Here is a 24,750-nt window from a genome sequence, read left to right as displayed (position 1 = left end):
ATATCTGATCATAATACCACACCATACTGTACAAAACCACTTCAATACATCAACTGGCCTTCTACTTTGGTAACTCCGTAAAAGAACTGCCCCATACATGTAGGCTACATGTTTAATACACTTTTGAGAATTTTGTATAATCATTGTAGTTGTAGTTATACGTATACAGTAGTACTATGCCAGAGGTTCGTGTAACACTAACTGTACTCGGGCTCCCTTCACTGCTATGTGAATGAATCACTGCCAAATATTACATTTTAGTTGTGTTTAATACAGTTTCCAGTACATTTGTATTTAAACTTTGAGACCAGCTTATTTTAAAACGTTTACTGTCTTAGGCATACATTAATTTCTATTTACCTTTTATGTGCAAACCATTTTAATTGATTCATTACTTAGATACAGCTATTCCTAAATATATATATATATATATATTTTCTTTTTTTTGTATTTTTAAATTTATTCTAAAAATCATCTTTATATAATATAGCGACTTTATTGTTTGATGAACTTTTTTCCCCCCTCTTTTTTATGTTTCTTGTAGTGTTTCACCTTTAAGAATAATTTTTGATTTTTCTGACTATTTCGACTCTTTTGTTCCTGTAAACCTCCGGGTTGTTGTTTTTCACATACAACTTTGCCATATAGTTTGTCCCTGCGAAGTCATAATATTATGGCTTTATTTATGTATGATTTTAAATGTTCACATAAAAATTTCGACTCTATTATTCTTGGGAAATTACTTAGTTTTTCTTATATAGTAACATTAAAATTTTAGGAATAAAACCTCTCTCTGGTTGTTGATAAATATTTCGGCCAACTACTCCACTATTTCAGAGTTTTGTTTCAGCGTTGTAGATTGAGTCCAATGTTTGGGAGCCAAAATTTTCATAGCTCACATCAGAAAGAAAAAAAAATAACGTTGCAGTATTTTCTCACGCAGTACCTTCTTTGTCCAACAGAGGGAAACAATTTACAACTATTGTACGTATTTGCATCACTTTCTGATTCAAAGTGATCCCATAAAACCACGACACACTGACACATTTTGGAAACCGTATTAAAACCGAAGTAATATCATTTATTGTCGTTTTAAACGCAAAACTAATAAGAGACGATTTGACGCGTCGACACGTCAATCATCCGAGGGGCGGGACTACTTCGGCTCTCTCCTCTCTCTTCACCTTTGCAGTCAAATCGTTCCCTTCCCACTCCAGTGAGTCCACACCTCTTCATTTCTCCACCACGTCAGGACGTCCTTTATCCACGGGATTTAAAGGACTTAAAATAGATTTGCGTTGGGGAAGTGGCTATTAGCTTCCGCGGGAATCACACGGTAAGAAAAAGAAGAAAAGTGTGCTAAAACGCTTGTGTTTTCTTCTTCTTCTTCTCTCTTTCTAAGTGTTTACACTCGTTGTGACTTCTAGTTTGGCTTCGCCGTGCTTGAGGTGAGCTAGTGCGCATGCGCGGTTGTGATTGACACGCGCGTATGTTGTAGCCATTTAGCTGCCTAGCTCGGTTTACGATTACAAAAACAAGTAACGGCTACTTTTATTAATTTATCGTTGCGAAGGTAGCACTCGATGTTACGCCCCCTAAACCCCCCATTAAAGCAAATAGTCGTTATTTTTGGATGCTTGAATGTTCTTTTGTGTGGTCAAGTCCTAAAATTTCCCCAAAACATCCTCAAAAATCTTCATTTTTCCTTGACTTTTTGGTGTTTTATTTGTTATGTCTAATGCTTGCTGAGCCATGTGACGGTATAAGTCTGTCTAGTTCAAGAGTGATTTCTCAAATGTCAGGTCTGTGTGATGCAGGTGTTTAGTTACCTGAAGACGTCACACTGGATGTCATTCCATTACACGCTCAACTATATGCTCGTCAATAAACGTGATGATTTTTCATATTAGACCGGATATTTTATGGTTATTGTTTCCACATTTACCAACACAAACAAACAAAAAAAGCCAAAGGAAAAGGCCACATTTCTACTGTCCTAGTCAATATGACTTCATCATTCAAATATATATTACAACACTTTACTAGGAATGTTCTGGTTGTCACGGATGAGTGTAATAATGATTTACGTGATGCATTGCATTGAATTGAGTAGCTGTGATCACACTAATGTGATTACAAGTCACAAGTTTAGGAAGAGTTTCTTGTAAGAATCACCATCCGAGTTACGGCCCCAAAATTTTTTTTTTCCCAGAAACACTAACAAGGCGTCGTTTCATTTGGTGCAGGTTGTAAAAATTGTTTAAGAATCAAAATGGAGAAAAATATATATATATTATCAGTGCGAAGGAAAAGTAGTCTCTAAAGCAAAGTCACATTCAGCTTTATAGACATGTACGGAATTTAAATAGTAATAGTAAATAATTTAGAAAAGAAAGAAAACTGTTTATATTTACAATACAAAGCCATGTTCAACTTAAAATGCATTTAAAAATACATATTTAAAAATTTTAATGTAAATACAAAATGACAAATAAATCCAAATAAAATTACTTTTAAAACAGAAAAAATACAAAAACTAGGAAGTTGAAAAATATTTTTTCAATGCTCTAAAAAAATCAACAAGCATATTAACAAATTTTGTTTAGATGACAATTTGAAGGAAAAAAATGAAAATGACAAGCAGCTATATATGATTTTATATACCGTACATATATGTCACTCTGACAATTTTTGATTAATCGCTTCATTAAAAAGGCGGTTTTAATCAACATTTTTTGCCTGCCAGCATGTTATGTATTCATTCTTTCGGCATTTAATGTTTTGAGGACGTCTTTGCCATTTTTTGATCCAGGGCACACTCTCATGATCGTCCTCTTTTTCTAATCAGTTAATTACTTGCAGAATTTAAAATGAAAAAATGAACCCAGTAGTTTGACATGAACACATATTCTGAATGTTATACACAGACATTTATGAAATGTTTTCTTTAAAACATGTAGTTATGTTTATTGCTCAAAACACAACCTGTGCTACCTTTAACAGAGCCATCCGCTGTCACGATAAATGATCACCTGCGGTCAATATTAATAATGTGATTAATCTGCGTTAAAACATGATTAATGTGCAATTTTTTTATGATTATGATTTTTATTATTTAACTTGGACAGCGCTAATACATATATATGCAATTAAATAAGTACAGTAACAGTTACAAAACAATAATAAGAAACACCGCCTGCTGCCCGAAGCCAGCTGGGATAGGCTCCAGCACCCCTGCGACCCTTGTGAGCGGTTAAGAAAATGGATGGATGGATGGATGATAAAAAAAAACATTTACAAAAGCTGACTTTCTTTTTTTTTTTTTTTTTTTTTTTAGAAAAAAGTACAACGGTTGTAGAAGAAACTAATTGACATTTTTTTAAAAAGAAATATTGGCGCAATGGTAAAGATATTAACAAGGATTTCTTCAAAATCAATATAGCATTTGCAAATTGACACTTGATACAATATTTTGAAGACCAACAAATCTTTATGTTTACAAAGTAGCCACCTGCTTGAGCAAATAACAAACGTGCAAGAACAAAATGCCGATTTTATTCATTTATGTAACTGCCTCTTTCTTTACAAAGGTTGCAAAACAAAGCGCAGATTAATATTTGGATTATACAGTATTTGGTGAAAAAAAATAAAAACAACTTCTCAAGCAGATGCCACCGACCGGATCAGCTGTGTCCCGAGTTTGGGATTAGCCCCCAACAGCCCTCCCTTCTTGTAACCCCTCAACGACCTTTGATGCTTTTTGACTGCTTGCGTAATCTAATGATTTCATTTTTTTAGATTTAATTGACTGCATGAATTCTAACCTCATAATGGGAAATTTTATATTTAAAAAGACATTCAATTTAACATAATTATGTAAGAAAAAGGTTGCGAAAGGTTTCAATGTATTACCATGTACTCTAAAAGAGGCCGTTTCACAATCTTCTCCCTTTGTGTAAAGAAGAGAGAATTTAACGTGAAAATCAGGTTGAACCACTTGTGTTGTTTTTAACACCAGCTGTAACCTATATACAGATTATGGATTTTATACACGTTGCGTAAACAGACACGATTGACAATGAGTGGCACACAGGCCTCCACAAGGTCAAACAATAATCAGCTTTTCAACATTCCATGAAAATTAGTTTCCCAAAGTGAAAAAAATAGTCAAACTGGTTCATTTTTAAATAAAGCAAAGCAAATATTTGACACTGATGGATGACTCTAAATCAACATTTAACGCTTCAAACTCTTCCACATGACTTGTGTTGCATCAGTTGCCCTCCATCTTCCCCCTCTCATGGCCATTTTTTATTTATTTTTTTAATCAGCCAGTTCGACGTCATGCAAACAAGCCTGCAATGAGATTCCTGAGGCAGACAGAAGCCCATTGTACGCCCACCCTCATAGAAAGATGAAAGTCAGGGTGATGTCATCGCGTGCCCACATTGTGCTCATACAATATCTCAATTTAGCTTTAGCCGCGCGAGTGTCAAGATAACGAGCCCGGGGTTTCAATGAGCTCGTTTGTGACCGTCCTTGAAATATGGCCGGATTCTTTTTGACCAAACTGGTTAGCACGTAGCCTAAATTCAGTCTTCCCCTCCGCATATTCACAATTTTGTATTCACAAATAGTCACCAGGTTTATTAGAGTTGTGGAATTTTTTATTTTTGTTAGTTTTTATTTCATTTTGAGTTTTGTTTTTTAAATTGAGGTGGTTTTAATTAGTTTTCATGGTGGTTCTGTTAGTTTTTATTATTTTTAGTTATTTGATACGTGCTTAGTCTTAGTTTAGTTTTAGTTAGTTTCAGTATTAGTTTTATTTTTTTATTTTTTTAAGTGTATATTACTAGTGTGCAATATTCAAAAAACACCATGGGATGCAACGTCATCTGAAGGTGCGTTTCTATTGGCTGCTGTTGCCAGATGACGTCACTTCTGTGTGACACACTTTCAAACGTCCTTATTCCGCGTAATATTAAAATAAATCTAATTAAAATCACATTTAAAATCATCCCCAGAGGCTCATGCATTAAATTACCAACGATGAAAACGAAGGACATTTTTGCTATAATTATAGTTCGTTTTTTCAACAGTTAGTTTTTGTTTTTTAAAATGCATTTTCGTTTTTGTTTTATTTCGTTAATGAATTTGTTTTTTTTTTAATTTTAGTTTTAATTTTTTCGTTAGTTCTTGTTAACTAAAATAACCTTGCTAATCACTGTTTTTATTTATTTATATATTTGTTTATTTTTGGTTGGGGGGTTACGATTATCTTTCTGTGAGTGTGCGAAAGCTAAAGAGAGTGCCATATAAATCTTCATTATTATTATTATTATTATTCACTGAAAAATTCAGCAAATCACGTTTTTTTTTTCTTCCTTTCTCTGTAAGCTGCCACAAGATGGCGCCAAATCCCTATGCAGTAGAGAAGTAGTCCTTTGGTGGGTGTGGCACCGATCAAAAATGTTAAACCCCATCACGAGAATTGGTTGTATTAAATGCTAATCAACATCGATGCTAATGCTAACGTACGTATCGCCAGAGATTCGTTACGATTTATTCTCTCCAGGCTCCGCCTACACTTGTCTCATTTATTGATTTTTTGAAGACGAGCATGACGTACTGTAGCATTTCCCTCCTGCTGTGTTGTCGACCGCCGGGCCAGTAGCGACTTCACGTGTGGCTTTAAATATTTGATCAGCCACTTTATCGCCTTGGTCACCCTTGCACGTGTTGCCATGGCAACTGCAAGGGAACTCTACAATGTTTCCTCTGAGCAGAGATGAACGAAAAACCATAACTTGTCAGCTGAAAGATAGTTTATCAAGAATTTGATGGGTGTGTCCTGCTGACCTACCTGCCTGGAGCTGTTTGAGCGTAGCACACCTGTGCAAGTCAAAGCCCGTAGAAGTGCTGAGAGCAAGCATACATTTGATCAGGGGAAAAAAAAAAAAAAAAGTTCCTCAGGGCAGTTTCATTTTTTATTTATTTATTTATTTTATTTTTAAATCCTTTCCCTGCTCGTAGCAACGCTTGGCCTGGGCTTGTAGCTATGTTTTTGGTTGTTTGGAACGTGTCTGCAGGAAACCACCAAAATTGATTGAAGACTCTGCAGTTGCACTTTGGTGTACCAGTTTAATTTATTGTGTGACAGAGCTTTTGATTCAGCTTACTTTGTTTCCCAAATGGTGAGTGAGACGCAGGTTGCTGGGGGTGACAAAAAGGCATGTTACAGTATGTTTGTTTGTTGAATTTGTTTTTGTACAAACGTGCAAGTTAGGTTATGAAACACTCAAAATTGTCTTTGGTCAAGTTTGGTGTTTACCCCCCAAAACACACTTTAAGTTTGTCTAAAACATTTTTTTTTTTTTTTTTTTTTTTGTGAACGCACAACATTCTAGATGATTTTTTTTTTTATTTTTTTTTTTTTTTGACTAAATTGCAAGCTCACAGTTGGGATACTAGCGCAGAAATGAAGGGAAAGATAAAAAATATATATATATATATATATATATTTATTTTTTATTTTTTTTGATGTACCAGTATGAGTGTAATGAAAATTGTATATGTGAGTATGAATTTCATGTATCTACACTAATGGCAAATGTACGTATGGGTTAAAGTTCATTTGTGTACACGGGCAGGATTACACATTTTCTTTTAATGAAATGTATTAATTTATTGTATTAATAATGAAATAAGTCAAAAGAGACAAAAAAAAAAAGCGGTAGGACTGGTTAAGTTTTCCACTTCTTCCTACTCCCTTTGAACATGTAAACAGTCACTGATGATTGTATAAGTTTTTTTTTCTTTCATTTGAATTTTTTATCCGCTACTTGTTTATGTTTATATGTTTATAAGTTCAATAAACAAACAAATATTCTAAAAAAAAATAAATAAAAAACAATGTATATGGTCCAGGAATGAATTAAACTCTGTATTTGTATTCTTCAGTTTATTTTTTGTGTAGAACATGTGAATTAATAACACTATATACAGTAAATAAAGGCACATTTCAATATAATGTACTCTTCGGAGCTGAAAAAGCTGGCTGTTTTTTTTTTAATATTTTTTTTTAGAAACTTTTACTCAAGTTGCTGCTGACCTAGTTGTCGGCGGAGTTTATTTTAACACTCATTTGACACGAAAGAGAACGTCACAGCACATGACAAAATTCCCACGATGGACAGCGTGGAAGCTAACATACCCCCCCCCCCCCCCCCCCCCCCCCCCCCCTCTGTGTGACAACTTAACATGGTGGCGCTAATCGTCACGGACAATGCTCTTATTGTCTTCCCGTGCTGGAATGTTGAGGACTTCCTTCAAGGAATGCGGCGATGAGAAAGTGCTGACGTTGCCTTTTTTTTGGGGGGGGGGGGGGGGGGGGGTACTGGACGCTCCGTCTGCTGCACATGTGGAAGTCGTCATCTTTCACTGTGGACTTTGTCCCTCCCCCTTTTATTGAATCTCCTCCCCCTCACGTCCACGTGCTTCTCGGAGCATCTTACTCACATCCAGTCATTTCCCAGCATGCTTCGCCTCCCACACTCCTCACGCAAACCATTCCCAACCTCTCTCTCGCCCTCTCTCTCTCTCTCTGTTTTTATTTAGCCGGCGTGGCATGAGGACGTCTTGTTGGGCTGAGCTCCACGTTCCCGCTTGAAGATGCTCCAGCGAAGGTAAGACCGACAACAACATTCCAACCAGATGGTAAAGATTTGAACGCCCTCGGTGGCAGTTCAAAATGGGCCGATGTGATTGGACAAGAGGGGCTTTTAGGAAGCGTCAGATTTGTTGTCGCGACAGCTTTACAGTTGTCTCCCGTGGTGACAATGTGCCTAATGACTCGTACTGTGAAGGAGTACGTTTACGTATTGTATTGAGCGTGTTGTATATGCAATGGAACAATGCAAGCAGGGTTACAAGAAGAGTTCTCATCCGACCTATGTCCCAAAAAATGGGAGGACTGGTGATAAACAAATAACAATTAAAGAAGAATAACTTATTTAACCTAAAAATTACATTTAGGACCAGGGACCATGCAAAAAAAAAAAAAAAAAAGAACACAATAATTGTGCTGCCAGATTTTAATTTTTTTTGTCATAAGTCATAATCTTACAATGCTGAAGTTATGTTACAAAGAAAAAAGTAATAGAATGAAGTTGTGTTTTCTTTTTAGAATAACATTTTAATGTTGTGAAAAAAGTTGAATACAGTATTTTTTTTCTGAATAAAATAATTACAATTAAATAATATGACAGAAGAAAAAAAAATAGTAACCCATTGGAAAAAAAATAATATAAAAAAAAATAGTCACAATGTAAGGGGAATGAATAAAGACATGATGTTGTGCTATAAGAAATTTTTGTAGAAATTCCTTTAAAAAAATATAAATCTTATGAGATTACAATTATTAGATGACAAGAAAAAATTGCAATACCTCAAGAATAGAGTTGTAATTTTCACAATAAAGTTGGAATATTTTGATTAAAAAAAAAAAAGCTTGTCATTTCACAAAAATGTAGAATTTTTTTTAGGATACATTTGTAATGTTATAGAGAGGAGACGAGAAGATATGTATTATATAAACACAAATGTATAATGTTTTGGTAAAAACATCATTTTACAAAAAAAAATCAAGGAAAAAAGTAAAAAAGTTAGATTTTTTTACAGAATAAAGTTGTAATCTTACATGAAAAAAGTTATAATCTCACGAGAATTAAGTTATAGTTTTCCCAAAAATAAATGGAACTTGTAATATGTGAGTCAAAGTAGAAGTTTTATAGTCACTTTATTTAAAATTAAGTCAAAATATTCCAGGAAATGTAACCATACAATAACTATATATATAATGTTATGCAAAAATTCATAAAAAATAAAAATAAAAAATAAAAGTCTTTGGGGAATACAATTAGCTTTATTCAAGATTAAAATCTTACGCACTTGAAAGAACCCCTTTTTATTGGCTTAGTTGCCTGATTTTTATTTTTATTTTTTTTGCAATTATGCAATTATGTCATGAATATATGACCTCTCTCCAGAGAGACAACAATTACTTGTAAGCGGAACAAAGACTTGCATCCTGGTTGGAAATAGAACTAGAATTGTTCGAGCAGGTTCAACTGGGTTGCAAAAGCAATCGTCTGTCTTACTTTTCCAGTCGTGTTCTCCAAACCAACATGTTCTGTCTTTTCTACGGCCAAATCGACAACCTCTTTTCCGAATAAAGTACTTACAGTACTGCTTGTTAGCTTACCAGGCAGTGCTATACAGTCAGCACAGAGCAAACTTATTTGTTTCCCATCCAAGTGGCGCGTAGCCCGAGTCCATGCTGGAAGCCTCTCAGAACGTCTGAGCTACTCCGAAAAGCAATTTGACAGCTCGGGCCCAAGTGGGCTCCTCCACCCAGTCATGTGACTTCTCCTGTTATTTTTCCTGCATGCCTAACATAGCTGCAGCGAGGCGGCGGCGCAGGGAGAGAACAGCGGCCGGCGTTGTGCTGTGCCTTTTTCAGGGAAAAACCTCCGCTGACATTTTTTTTTTGTTTTTGGCCTGGAGCAGGTCCTCCGCGGTCAGTCCGTCCTCCCGTGGTTACGGCAGTCGGGAACGCCCTCCTATGACATGCTGAAAGACGCATAAAGACCGGTCGCCGCCATGGCCTCCATGGTCGTCAACGGAAACCAAGATGGGCCGTCCGCGGTGCTCCAAGGGGCGGACCCAGAGACATGCATGATTGTGTTCAAGAACCACTGGGCTCAGGTAAATGTCAGCAAGCACACAAACAAACAACATCAAATAAATAAATAGGCAGTCTTGCTCGAGTTACATGTCACTTTTTCAAGTGGAAGAAGTTAACCGCTGTGAATAATAACACCCCATAAAACAAACACACGATTTATTTTTTATTTATTTTTTATGATTTATTTATTTATTTATTTATTTCAACCAGGTGCAAGTCATGCCCAATTTTTGTCAAATTTCCACAATTCTGACATTTTTTTTCTGCCTGTTATATATATATATATATATATATATATATATATATATATATATATATATATATATATATATATATATATATATATATATATATATATAACGGAGCGATTTTTACCCAACCAACCAATTAATTCATTTTTTTCTTTTTATTTACATGCGTGTTTTTCATTTAATTTTTGTTGATTTAAAAATATGACATGCCTGTTTTTATTTATTTATTTATTTTATTAAATTTGTATTTTTTGGCAAATTTCCACAATTCAGATTTTTTTAGGCAAGTTTTTTTTCTGCCCGAAACAGTATTTTCTTTAAGAAGTTATAATCTTCGCCAATTTTTTATTTTATTATTTTTTTTTTAAATCAATCGCTATTGTGCCTAAATTTAGTTTTAGTTTTTCCTGTTACAATTGCCAGCATTTTTGGGGGGCAAATATCACGGATATTTTTTACACTATTTCTCAGAACATTTTTGTTAAAATATGAAGCATTTTTATTTCTGCCAAATACGTTGTTTTGTGATTCAATTTTTTTTATTTTTTTTTATTGATAAGCAGTTTGGCAAATGAATGGATATTTAAAAATGATTTTCACTTTTAACTGGGAATTATTTTTCAGCCAAATACAGTTTTTGCCATGCATTTCTTTTGTTCATAAATTGGGGATAAAATTTGATTGACTTTTTTTTTTTCAGTGTTCATCTAATCATTAGTTGTTGTTTTTTTTTTTTTTTTTTTTTTTAATAAAACCTCAATAATTTGGTTTTGGCCGGAGCAATATTCACTCAATTCAGGTTTTTTGTTGTTGTTGTTTTTTTTTTTTTTTTTTTTTTTTTTTTTTACATGCTTATTCTTGCCAATTTTATTGTAAAAATGGGTTTCAAATTGTGAGTACTGTATATTTTTATCTTTCTACATCCCAGCATCTGCTATTCAAAGAACCGCACAATAGTCAGTTAGGATGCCGTTTTGAAAGTGAACATTTTTAGACAAAAAAAAAAAAAAAATGACATACTATCCTCAAATAACTCTCCAGCGTGCATTGACAAAGATGACTATAATTGCTGCCTTTGGATATTTATGTTGGGTCTTGAATTGGGATGGCCAAGTATCGCCGGGCCCGTCATCGAGGCGAGGCCCGGTGAAAAGTATTTGTCGCTACGGTGACGGCACAAAGTGCTCCAGCCGTCGTCCCGGCAACGCTTGAAAGTACAGCGCGGTTCTCCTGCCAGTGGAATCTTGGCAGTGCAAAGACGTCTGTCTCAGCTTGCTTGTGGGACCCGCTAGCAACGCTACACCCACGGCCACATGAATGACAAGATTTTTAGCTGTTACTTTGGATTCAAAAAAATATTTGCTTCTCCTTGTAAGCCTCTTAAAAGTCCTCATGCGTCATCTCCAAAGACACTTTCTGCATGCCAAGAATCTGTACTTGAAAATTTACAAGGGGAAACGCCCGTAATTCTAACACTTTCACTTGCTTTTGGCACGAACGAGGATATTTTCATTCTCGATGCGCATGACTGTAGATGTTGAGCTGTACTGTTGTGCTACTAAAAACACTTAGTTTACATTTACTACAGAGCAGTCAGTTATTGAACTGAAATATACAGTATAGTTTTTGGTACTGTGTGTAATATTTAATACAGAGCATCAATGTGACGGAAAACAATGTTAAACTTAAACAGTTTTCATGGAAAATATCGTTGTTAAACTGGCCTCATAAGATTAATTTATGCCTAATACAGTGCTTTGCTTTACTGAAAAAAAAAAGATTGTTTCATATATATTATATTTATTACTGAGCAGCCTTTTTTAACTAAAAAAAAACATTGTTTTGAGATGAATTTCACTCATTTTTTTCACGCATTTTCTATTTAACTCATTCACTCGCAGCTATTTTCACTGAAGCAACCCCTTTTTCTTCCGGCTGTTTTACTGGATTTTGACTGATTTTATAAGCCCCCAGACTATTGTGTTCTATTGCTATAAAAACATGGAACTTACCAAAAGAAAGATTAGAGTCTCGTCTTTCATCAGGGAAAAAAAAAAAAGTATATTTGTATCTGTTTCCGTTTTGCAGCAATTAGCATCAGAATAAAGCTAGATTTAGTCAATATTTACATTCCTGGTGAAAACACTGACAAAAAGAGCTTGTTGCGAAATGGCCCTGACCGATCTCTTATACTCTGCTGCCACCTGCTGGCCGTTTTTTTTGTTTTGTTTTTTTAAATAACTCCCATTGCTTTAAGCCACCTCTTCGTGTCAGACGCTGTATCAAAGTCTTCTGTATGCTCTTGCATTAAAAAAAAACATTTAAAAAAAACAACAACAACAACAGCATAGACGTTTTTACACGTTTTTGGGATCCAATGAGTTAATACAGATCAGCGATTGCACTTTTCCACATTTCCATTTTCTTCTCATGAATTCCTGCAAACCACGAAGGAAGGCAAGAGAAATGTTAGTGTGAAGAATTCATGCGGACTTTTCTTACATCCTTTTACAATTCTGGCCGTGCCAAGACAAGTGAAGGTGTCCCAAGAAAAAGAGGGCGCGTGGTCACCCTGTCGAAAAATAGTGTTTGGTTGCGTAGTGCTTTGAGTGCTGTTTGTTCCCTGAGGCTCAGCTGAGCTCCCAGCAGGCTCCAGTTTCCATCGACCCACTTGCGCTGTGCGTAATTTGTTTGTTGCCACAGCAAAGGTGGGCGGCGTAAAAGGAGGCTGACGCTATTGTCAACTCGTAGGGTGGGGTCTGTGCAGTAACAGAGCATGCACAAAGGACAGCCTATCTCACTTTATTTGCTAGTCTAATCATATCATATTTGATTATTAACCTGTCGGCATTAGAAGCAATTTGTTACGTTTGATGTTGACATGAAAGGTAATCATTAAACAAAGGAGGCTTATTGTTACCATCGATGTCAGTTTGCTCATGTAAAATTGTATGGAAGAAAAATATTAATTAATTAATTTATTTATTTATTTATTTATTTATTTATTATTATTATTATTATTATTATTATTATTATTATTATTATTATTATTATTATTATTATTGTGGCTCAATATTGCAATTGCTATTAGTATGCAATTATTTTTGTCAACGTCCTCTTTTCAAATGTTAGTTATTTTGTTGGTACCTGATGAGCCAAGTGTTTTTTTTCAGGTGGTACTTGGTTAAAAAGTTTGAGAACTTATTTCAAAATAGGGCTAGAGACATTAACATGCAGTGTTATGAACTCATTCACTCGCAGCCATTTAAACTGAAGCAACCTCCTTCTCTCCCGGCTGTTTTACTGGATTTTGACTGATTTTGCAAGGTCCACGAAATATTGTATTCTATTGCAATAACAACATGGAACCTACCAAAAGAAAGATTAGAGTATTTTCTTTCATCAGGAAAAAAAAGGATATGTAGCATTAGAATATAAAGTTTCATCATCATTCACAAACCTGTTGAAAACACTGGCAAAGCTTGTTGCAAGATGGCCATGGCTGATCTCTTATACTCTGCTGCGACCTGCTGGCCGTTTTTTGTAATAGCTACCATTGATTTAAACGACCTCTTCATGTCAGAAACTGTATCAAAGCTTTCTGTATGCTCTAGCATTAAAAAAACAAAAAACAAAAAAAAAAAACGTATAAATACGTTTTTGGGAGTGAAGGACAAAGTGTTAAAAAACGTATTTATACGTTTTTGGGTTTAAATAAGTCAGTATGCAAAATCCATCCAGCATGGGGGAACCTCACTCCATACATGTTCTGCCCACAGTAAAAGTTGTTTAGAAGTTTTTTTTTTTTTTTTTTATAAAGGGCTAAAAAGTAATAATTTCTATATTTAAATGTTATAACTGATGTATATTTCATGCTAAAAAGGGCGTCATTGTGTTTGAAACTGTGTGTAAATAGTTAGTATTCATTTCCTTTATCTTATTTTGAAGGGTTATCAGTAACCGCAGTGCGTTATGGGTAGTGGAAGCTACGCTAGGTTGAGACGAGTAAACAGTACACCGTGCTGAAGAAGCCTGCCACCAACTGCACATCCTGTGTTCTTTTTTTCTTTTTCATACTCCTTCGAAAGCAATAGCTGTAAGTTTGTGTTTAGAAGTGTTTAGATATCTGTTTTGGAGATCGTTTTTCTGAAGTGTTGTAGTGATCAGAACATAATTCACCCACGGAACGTTGGGACGAAGGGGGAGTTTTTGGGATGAAAGGATGAAAGGATAAAAGAACAAAATGTTGGTAGGTCTGTGAGCCTCGCACAGAGTGAGTGGTTGTTGCTGTTAAACGATGAGAAGCTGATATCAATAAACCGCCGGTCTTTGGCTCCGGACTTCAACACTCTGCCTCCGACTCCCGTCACTCCTCGCTACAGTGTCTTACTTGTAACCTGCTTCCTGAGAGCACCGTGAATTAGCATACTAATACTGCTAACGATCTAATTAGCATAAGTAACGACTCGCGAAAATGCTTTGTTTACATTTATTGTAGCTATCGTTAGCATCTCGGCTCTATGACTTCTCTGGCGGTAGTTATTTTTTGTGGTGTACTTTTTCACTTAGCAACAGCTAACGTGCTCTTTTTTTTTTTTTTTTTTTTTCTGTTCATTTTTAGTTTCACTCAACCCTTTCATCGAGCTCATGCTACAATTGTTTACTGTAGCTGTTCAGAAGATTGTAATAAAGGAGCAAGACGCTCAGCCCTTCCAGGCTTATGAATACCGAGTTTGGCTTGCTGTTGACCTGCGTTGACATACAGTGTATCAACACGTAGTGATAACAGTACAATACACTATCCACAACTCCAAAATGTGCAACCTAAAGTTTGAAGTTTCCTATCAACTTTAAAGTCATGTTTCTTTTTTCGCAGGTGGTGAAGATCCTGGAAAAACATGACCCCTTGCGCGGCGGCAGCGCCTCGGCCTCGGCCCCCTCGCTGGGGGCCCTGGGCCTGGTCGGCGGCCCGCGCTTCGGCCCCGTGCCGGGCGACGAGGCCAGCGCGGTGCAGAACTACGTGGAGCACATGCTCTTCCTGCTGATGGAGGAGGACTGCGGCAAGGCGGGCGCCATGGGCCCCATCCTGGAGTTCGTGGTGCTGGAGAACGTGATGGAGCGCCTGTTCGTGTGGAGCCTGCGCCGCGAGTTCACCGACGCCATGAAGCTGGAGCAGCTGAAGATGTACGAGATGCTGGTTTGCCAGTCTCGCCAGCCGGTGCTGCACCACAAGCCGGTGCTGCGGCCGCTCATGATGCTCCTGTCGGCGTGCTCGGGCTCGGGGGGGGCGCCCGGCGTGGAGGCCCAGCTGGTGCTGCTCCTGCACCAGCTCTGCTGCGTGCTGGCCAAGGACCCGACCGTCCTGGAGTTGTTCTTCCACACCAGCGAGGACCAGGGCGCGGCCAACTTCCTCATCTTCTCGCTGCTCATCCCGTTCATCCACCGCGAGGGCGCCGTCGGGCAGCAGGCGCGAGACGCGCTGCTGCTCATCATGTCCTTGTCGGCGGAGAACCGGCGGGTGGCCAAACACGTGGCGGAGAACACCTTCTTCTGTCCGGTCAGTACTTTTATTGTTGCGCGTGGCTTCTCAAATACAAATTAGATTTAAAATTCATAATGCCGGTGTCAGTTGAAGATTAAATGATAATTTAAAAAAAAAATAAAAATAAAAATAAAAAATATTTAAAAAAAATAAATATTAAAATAAAATTACCGGTAAAACATTAAAAAAAAAAAGCAACTGTCTAGAAAAAAAAAAAAAGTCATGTTACAATACAAATTGTAATCATTACAAAAGCAAAAGACATTTTGTCAGGATAAAAAGTCACCCTCTTATGGGAATTAGTGTTAATTTTGTCTACCATTTTTATAGTTTTAGTTCCCTTTCAGTCACACTTGTTAGTTTTTATCACAGTTAGTCAACCTCCCCCCATTTTTATTTAGTCCATTTTTAGTCGCTATAAATCCAGCATTTTAGTCTTAATTTTAGTCCAAGAAAACGTAATTTTATTTAACACAGTTAAACATCAAAATTTTATTCACACATCACCATTTGAGGTTATGCACATTATTTTCAATAATTAACTTATCTTGGCTTGGTTTAATCAAATTACAAAATCCTGACATGTGAACAAGGGTTTTGAGACTTTGTTTATCCATTGTTTAGGGCTCGTCATGCAATACTAAAACTAAACCAAAACTTAGAAACTGTTTGAAAACAGACAAATGGCCATAAACTAAATGATTTTCCTACATGAATAATAGGAAAAAGGGTCCTTAGCCTTGCCACACTGTAATGAATTTTACACGTGTCTGGTGTTTGTTTAATTATGCTAATCCCACATCCACAATGCCATTGTAGCCTCAGCCACAGACATGGCATAATAGGAAACAAAGAAACAAAAAAAATCAGCTTTTGATATCATTCCGTTCAACAATGGCCAACCATTCACGGGCTTGGCTAGCTGCTTATACAACGATAATCTGACTGAGGATAAATTGCTGCTAATGCTGTTGTTCTCTTAAGGCACTGAATTAATTAAGCAAAGGAATCCAATTCATGCTGGCATAAGGTCATGTAAACACCACATGCTGTGTCGCTAACTGCTAACAGTAGCATTAGCAATTAGCATTAATGTCGTTATTGTTGTTTTAATGCAGTGTTTCTTGTAGCTAACCGCTAACGGCACAGTTTAAAATGGGCAACAGTTATTTTATTAATCAGGTAAATTGACAATTATTTTATCAATTAATCAATGAATCTGATTTTTTTTTTTTTTGTTGAAATTTCCATCCTTGTATTAAAAAACTTTGTCAAATTGACAGTACAAAAAATGCAGACTGAATTGGCATTTTAGCAAAATGTTGATATTTTGATGTTATGAAACAAAATGTTTCCGTTCATCTAATTTGTCATTCAATAAATAATCCAAATCTCCTTTTTGACACCAGGTTCTTGCCACGGGCCTCAGTGGTCTGTATTCGTCCCTTCCCACCAAACTGGAGCCCCCGAGTGACGAGTGGCACTGCCTGCACAGGGACGACTGGCTCCGCATGCCCTCCCTGGTCCAGTTCCTCAACTCGCTGGAATTCTGCAACGCTGTCACCCAGGTCAGAAAAAAAAATAGAAATAAATCAAACATTGCAAGCATTATTTGCTTTACCCCTGTCAATTTTACAGGTGGCCCACCCCGATATCAGAGACCAGTTGTTGGGTTACATCTACAATGGCTTCCTCGTGCCTGTACTTGCACCCGCTCTCCACAAGGTTTATATGCATAACTCAAGCTTAAATTTGTTAAAAGAATGTTCCATGTCAAGTTTTTTTGTTGCTAACTGCACAAGTTAGCTATAGCAATTAGCATTTTGATAACATTTGTTATATTGATAGAAAAAAATGTTGCTAACTGAACAACAGAGCATCATGCCAGACATCATGTTGGATAATAGTTTCATGTCTGATTTTACTCCATATTTTTTTTTCACCGTGAAGCTAACCCTAGAGGAGGTAATGACCACCACGGCGTACCTGGACCTGTTCCTGAGAAGCATCAGCGAGCCGGCCCTGCTGCAGACCTTCCTCTCCTTCATCCTGCTGCACCGCCACGAGAACGTCCACATTTTGGACACGTTGGTCAGCCGGATCAACACGCCCTTCCAGGTACCCCAGTAAGGCATTTGTCAACAATCGGCACAAAACACTGGACCACTGATTTCAATTTCACTTAATTGCTACAATTATTTATTTATTTATTTATTTATTATTATTATTATTATTATTATTATTATTATTATTAATTCTACGGACTCCATGACTTACGACAAATATATTTAATTACTGTATTAAATTGTGTTAAATGAAAAATATAAAATGTAAACGCCGACATTACTAAATTATTTTTGTTTCATTTGCTATTTTTTATTCATTTGTTTAATATTATTATTTGAAGAATACTCATTTGTCATTTGACCCGTTTACATTGTATGACTGTAGACTGTTGCCGTGGCAACGCCCAGACCACACCAACTTGCTGGTCCTGTTGCTGTGTAAATGGATCGTGTTTACAGTTAACAGTGACACACCTAGACATCAAACATTTTTTTTTCAGATTTGTACTTTTCTGAGCAAACGTTCACCAAACAAAACATGAGGTACACCCGAAATGTTTTCCTTTGTTTCTCCAGCTGGGCATCGTGTCACTGGCACTTTTCCGCACTCTCATCGGTTTGCACTGTGAAGACGTCATGTTGCAACTCATCCTCAGGTGAACTTCCAGCTCACAAAACAAACAAAAATATCACAGAAAGAAAAAAAATCACCTGAGAGAGGATTGTGATGTCCACCCTCAGGTACCTGATCCCATGCAATCACATGATGCTGAGTCAGCGGCGCGTCGTGAGGGAGCGCGACTTCTACTCGGCGTCGGCAGCCAAGATCCTGGCCTTGACGCCGTCCTGCTGCTCGCCCGACCGCAGCCCGCCGCCGCTCCGACAGCTGGAGTCCATACTCTTCTCCAAAGGTGAGCCCTTTCAGAATGGATAAAAAAAAAATAAAAAAATTCAGGTTGATTTCCATTTGTGCAATTCTAGCACCCTCTGGTGGTTTGTTTTTTTCGAGCAGTTTAATTTTAACAAGGCATGTTTTGACCCTTCTATGTTTAAAATCCAGGATAATAGTCAGATGAAGGGGAATGAAATGTGCTTGTGAACCGAGTCAATATGTTTAGGAACTCAATGTGTGCTTCCATTAGCAAGTGCCTCAATACATATTTATTTATATATATTATTTTATATGTAATATTTATTATGTTTCTCTAATATTTTTCATTGCTGTATTGTACATTTTTTTTAGTATGACCTCTTTTTTTTTGTTTTTTTTTTTTGGTTACAATATTGTGACCTTTTTTTGTATCGCCAACCTTCCCACAGTATCGTGATAATTATCGTATCATGTTTGGATATCGTTACATCCCTAATGAATAATAAGGGCAATTTTTTAATAAATGCAGAAAAATATGTCATTATTGCAATATATTATTTGAACAAAATCTAATAACATATAATAAATTATACATATATTTTTTAATTCTGAAAATCAAACTTAAAAACTGTTAAAAAAAAATTCATACGTCATATAGTATATTATTAGTATAATGTTAATGTTATATTACTGTAGATTATATACATTACATGCAATAATGGAGATTACAAAATAATGAAACTTAATTTGAAGAAATACAATTTAAAATTTGCAAGAATTTAAAAGTAGCAAAGCAAAAATTATTTATATTTTACAATTTTATCCCAAACAATTAAAAAAATAATAAGAATCTTCTCTGTTGATCTGAAATTAAAAATCAAAATATTTTATTTAAATTATTATTTAATTATCAGATTTATTGTCACTTTTTCTTTCTTTTTTTATTGAAGTTAATAAAAAAAAATGTTTTCTGTTATTTGTGATTTTTTTTTTTTAAACCTTTTGAACATTATAGTTCAAGTTAAACCATCATGTACTTTTGCATAGTTGTAAACATTTCCCTTCAAACCTGTCTTGTCTTTCTTGTTGATTAGCTGAGAAAGACGGCATCTCCGTTGAGAGCGACCCCGCCGGCAACTCCTCGTGCACCATCGGCTCCGAGATCTACCTGGACGTCAGCTACCTCCACTACCTGGACGACGCCCACGAGCGCATCGCCGTCTGCATGCGGGCGTGCCGGGTGTGGTCGGCCGCGTACGACGGCGAAGACCCACCGCCGGAGAAATACCAACCGGGCTTCCTGGAGGACCCTGCGACCAGGAAGCGAGCGCCGCGGGCGCCCGGCCCCACTCCAGCTCCTAACCAGTTGGAGCTGGAGTGGGACGACAGCTACGATGCGTGCCCGCCAGGCACCGCCGAGCCCAAACATCCGCCCGTGCCGTCGGCTTCTGCTGATCCCCCCAAGCACATCGAGGAGATGAGAAAGTCGGCCATTTTGGTGGTGAAGGGCTCCTACATCGAGGAGAACGAGTTCCAGGATGACGTCAAGGTCTACGATCTGGTCGCCAAGAAAGACACCGCGGCCGTTGAGGTGGCGCCGCACAAAGACCCGAACGCCCGGAAGAACGGAATCACCCAGACGCATCCGCCGGCCGAGAATGGCAAAAGTCCCACCGAGGTGGGCGGCGACCTCCTGGCTCAGTACGAGGAGCTCATCCGGACGTTTGACGGCAACAAAGCCGGAAAATGTGACGGTGAAGCGAAGGCTGCCGCCGCGGCTGACGGTGAGGAAATGGACTTCACTTCCTTCTCCGTAGAGACGCCGGAGTCAGAGAAGCTGCAGTCGCCTTTTGGCTCGGTAATTCGCGGCTCCGTCAGGAGTCATTCGGCACCTTTTACAGGTTAGTTGGCAACGTATAGCGTATAGAGTTTATCACCGTTTTTGTCAACAAAGTTAAAACACATCCGGGAATTTGTCTTTGCTAGCTGGAAACCCTCTAATGCTACAGTTATGACTGTAGTGATGGCATATTAGGGACACATATATATACTGGTATATATAATTAGTGGGGGAAATATTCAAAGAAAAAACTGAAATCATTGTGACATTATAAAATGGCAACATTGCAATAAAAAAAACTCGCAAATTTATGAGAATTAACTCACAAATTTGTGACATTATAGTGTCAAATTTGCAAGAAAAAAAACTCACAAATTTGACAAATAAGCTTGCAGATATGTGACAATATAAAGTGGCAAATTTGCAAGAAAAAAAACCTCACAGGTTTACGAGAAATAAACTCGCAGATTTGTGACATAAGGTGTCAAATTTGCAAGAAAAAAAACTCACTAATTTACACAAAATAAACTCACAGTTTATGACATTATAAAGTGTCAAATTTGCAAGATAAAAAACTCATAAATTTACGAGAAATAAACTCGCAAATTTGTGACATCGTGTAAAATTTGCAAGAAAAAAAACTCACTCATTTATGAGAAGTAAACTCGCAGTTTGGGACATTGTACAAATTTGCAAAAAAAAAAAAATCCTCACAAATTTGCGAGAAATAAACTCGCAGGTTTCTGATGTAGTGTCAAATTTTTCTCGTTTTTCTCGCAAATGTACCACTTTCTAATGTTTCAAATATTTAATTTTTTTTCTCATAAATTTGCGAGTTTTTTTCTCTCGCAAATTTGCCACTGTATAAGGTCGCAAACATTCAAGGTTCTTCTTGTAAATTTGTGATTTTTTTATTTTTATTTTTTCTCTTAACAAAAATATTGACATGTGGCCGTAATAACGTCGCCGTATACATCAAACAAGCCGACAGTTGTGGCCATAAATGATCTTCTAACCTTCCGAAACGTCGCCAGGTCCTTTTGTCAGCGTCCTGTTGTCCCGCCTGGAGAACATGCTGTCCAACTCGGTGCACGTCAACCTGCTGCTGACGGGCATCCTGGCACAGCTGGCCGCTTACCCTCAACCTCTGCTGCGCTCCTTCCTCCTCAACACCAATTTGGTCTTCCAGCCCACCGTTCGCTCACTCTACCAGGTAACACACATCCCGCTCACAAACTAGTCTTTGTAGATTCGATTATCCCATCCGTTACTTCAGCAATTTACTCAGGTGATTCCCCTCAGCCCGCCGACTTATGATTGATTTCCCGCCAGGTCTTGGCCACGGTGAAAAACCAAATCGAGCAACTGGCTGCAAGCAGTAAAGATTTTCCAGAGCTGATTGTCGCCGCCCAACACTGGCTGTTGACCAGGGACACTTTGTACGGAGAAGCAGGTGATGGAGCTTTTTCTTTGTCTTACAGATAAAATCATGAAAATAAAATGTTAGGCGTTCAGCGGAGGTCGCAAGGCGGCCATATTGCTCCTCCCAAGAAACGTTTCTCGCCATATCATCCAGATACATTTAACAGCATGGAAATTGGAGAACTGAGACAGTACTTAGTATGATTTATTATTATTATTATTATTATTATTATTATTATTATTATTATTATTATTTAAATGTATTCAACATAAACAAGAGGACTTGCCTTAAATCAGGGGTGCCCAAACCATGGCCCGGGGGCCATTTGCGGCCCGCTGTCCACTTTTTAGCGGCCCGAGACATATGCTAAAAAATGGCATTTGACTCTGTTCAAATAAAATAAAAACAAAAATGTTTGGTGATGGTCAAATTAAGAAGGGTGGGTGTCGAAAAACACAGGTGCAATTCAAGTTTATTTTAGTTAACTAAAACTAACGAAAAAACTAAACTTAAAAAAAAACATTTCGTTAATAAAATAAAATAAAAACGAAGATGTTTTTTTTTTTTTTTTAAACTAACTGAAACTACATTTTATGTTTACAAATCTAGCTAAATTAAAACAAACAAAATAAAAAATATTGCGTACAAGTAATACAAATTTAAAAAAAAAAAAAAACTAAAACTAATACTGAAACTAACTAAACTAAAACTAAGCATTTATTTAAAAAACTAAAACTAATAAAAAACTAACAGAACCACCCTGAAAACTAATTAAAACTAACTAAATAAAAAACAAACAAACTCAAAACTAAATAAAAACTAAAATGAAAAATTACAGATTACAAATTACACAAAAAAACGCCTTACTATACATGGTCATTTAAAAAAAAACAACAAACGGCTTCCTATACATGGTCGTTAAAAAAAAAAAAAAAAAAAAAAAGCCTTTCTATACATGGTCATTTAAAAAAAAACAAAAAAAAACAAAAAAAAAACAAAAACAAAAAAGCGCCTTACTATACATGGTCATTAAAAAAAAAAAAAAAAAAAACGCCTTACTATAATATGGTCATTTAAAAAAATAAAAATAAAAAATGCCTTATTATACATGGTCATTTAAAAAAAAAAAAAAAAAACGCCTTCCTATACATGGTCGTTAAAAAACCCCCCAAAAAAACAAAAAAAAAAACGCCTTACTATACATGGTCATAAAAAAAAAAGCCTTACTATACATGGTCATTTAAAAAAAAAAAAAGTTCATTACAGTAGTAGAAGAAGACGAAGTGTATTCTTCTTTTAGATCTGCCTGACTGTATTATACTGTACTGCCCCCTTGTGGCCAATGTGTGCTCATCACGTCCTATTTAAGGTCTGTTTTTATGAAGTACAAAATGCAACATTTATTTATTATTTTGGGTGAATAAAATCCTAATATTCCCTACCTCAATAGTTTATCCGAGTGTAGTGATAAAAAAAAAATAATATGCAAAAGTAATCTCTCGCACAGTTGTACCTCATGCATACAAACGTTGTCCTTCTCAGACAAAAGCAATCGAGTGCGAGGCGCCGGCATCATGAAGAGCTCGCCGCCCCCGCAGCCCAGGTCCATCTCCGCCGAGCGCACCGACGTGTTCGCCACCGTCCTCTTCAGCGAGTTCCTCAAAGAGCTTGCCGCCCTGGCCCAAGAGCACTCCATCTTGTCTTACATTCCCATGGAAGAGTAATTCAACTCCTTTATAGCAAGATGTTTTATTTTTCTATCATCTTTTTAGGCCACCAACCAAAGACGTTAGATGTACTTTTGTATTTATTTCAATGTATTTTTATTTTATTTTATTTTAATTTTTTTTAAGCAATCACCGGCCCTTTAATTTTAATTGTCTCAGGGTGGGCGGCCATTTTGGACTCCAGCCTTGGCCTGGCGTTAGCAACATTAGCATCAGCAAGCACAATCCAGCCGCGGACACTTTTAAAGCATCACAAAGTGATGTTTTATTATGATTATTATTGGTACCTCAGAGTCTTTATGATTGAAGCCATGTTTCTTCCACTTTCGGTCACTCCGGCCTATTTAATGACATATTGTAAGGATTCACTATGCAAAATGAATAAGAATATTGGGGACTGTTGTCAAGTTAGGCGGTTGGGTAATTTAAGTGTTGCTTTCTGTGCTATTTTTGTGGCGGAGGAGGGGTTATGATTGTGCTTTTTTTATCGCGACATTGTCTGTTACAAAACGGTCTTTATGCTAACAACTTTTAAAAGAGACATTCGGCTATTTTTTCCCCAGATTTTTATTTTATTATGTTATCAAAATACTCCAAAGGTCAAGAATTACAGTACTCTTGCAAAAAAAAAAAAAAAAAATGCCCATTTTGAGGGGGCAACTCTGGTTGAATTTTACTTTTACGTACAGCACTTTGTATGCAGCTATGTTTGTTTTTAAGGTGTGTTATAACTAAAGTTGAGTTGTACTGCAAGGCCAGCGCTGAGTACAGCTTTCGTTATGATCACGATGGGGGCGGAGCTTAGAGGAGGGTTGAATAGGAAGCAAAATGGCCACTTGGTGCACATCTGTGTATGTGGCACTAACTATACATGGTCGTTAAAAAAACAAAAAGCCTTACTATGCATGGTCGTAAATAAAATAAAAAATGCCTTACTACACATGGTCATTTAAAAAAAAACAAAAAAAACGCCTTACTATACATGGTTGTTATAAAAAAAAACAAAAAAAAAACCTTACTATACATGGTCATTTAAAAAAAATACAATAAAAAATGCCTTACTATACATGGTCGTTGAAAAACAAAAAAGCCTTACTATACATGGTCGTAAAAAAATAAAAAAAATAAAAAATGCCTTACTACACATGGTCATTTAAAAAAAAAAAAAAAAAAAAAAAAACGCCTTACTATACATGGTCGTTATAAAAAAACAAAAAAAAAACCTTACTATACATGGTAATTTAAAAAAATAAAATAAAAAATGCCTTACTATACATGGTCATAA

General features: G+C 36.6%; 1 protein-coding gene across 2 annotated transcripts; it reads left to right on the top strand.

Annotated features, from left to right (window-relative positions):
- Positions 1-1,178: 1,178 nt before the first annotated feature.
- Positions 1,179-24,242, top strand: fhip1aa (FHF complex subunit HOOK interacting protein 1Aa). Of its 2 annotated transcripts, XM_077524772.1 has the most exons (13): positions 1,179-1,336; positions 7,618-7,685; positions 9,568-9,765; positions 14,873-15,553; positions 16,948-17,106; positions 17,177-17,263; positions 17,489-17,656; positions 18,181-18,260; positions 18,346-18,515; positions 19,570-20,376; positions 21,350-21,528; positions 21,648-21,768; positions 23,281-24,242. In XM_077524772.1, exons 3-13 carry the CDS (start codon positions 9,661-9,663, stop codon positions 23,460-23,462), a joined length of 2,739 nt encoding a protein of 912 aa, XP_077380898.1. In that variant the 5' UTR covers positions 1,179-1,336; positions 7,618-7,685; positions 9,568-9,660; the 3' UTR covers positions 23,463-24,242. The 2 variants fall into 2 exon arrangements, with proteins under 2 accessions (XP_077380898.1, XP_077380899.1); XM_077524773.1 differs by lacking the exons at positions 1,179-1,336; positions 7,618-7,685; positions 9,568-9,765 and adding an exon at positions 13,970-14,092.
- The last annotated feature ends 508 nt before the right edge of the window (positions 24,243-24,750 follow it).

This window comes from Festucalex cinctus, chromosome 6 (genome assembly GCF_051991245.1).
Source record: "Festucalex cinctus isolate MCC-2025b chromosome 6, RoL_Fcin_1.0, whole genome shotgun sequence".
Classification (NCBI taxonomy): domain Eukaryota; kingdom Metazoa; phylum Chordata; class Actinopteri; order Syngnathiformes; family Syngnathidae; genus Festucalex; species Festucalex cinctus.
This window is presented reverse-complemented; position numbering and strand designations above follow the sequence as displayed.

Bases quoted from the DNA above. Each gene is read 5' to 3' on its own strand.
- fhip1aa (XM_077524772.1), top strand. From the start codon at position 9,661: ATGGCCTCCATGGTCGTCAACGGAAACCAAGATGGGCCGTCCGCGGTG. The intron at 9,766-14,872 runs GTAAATGTCAGC...CTTTTTTCGCAG, and splicing joins TCAAGAACCACTGGGCTCAG to GTGGTGAAGATCCTGGAAAA. The intron at 17,657-18,180 runs GTACCCCAGTAA...TTGTTTCTCCAG, and splicing joins GGATCAACACGCCCTTCCAG to CTGGGCATCGTGTCACTGGC.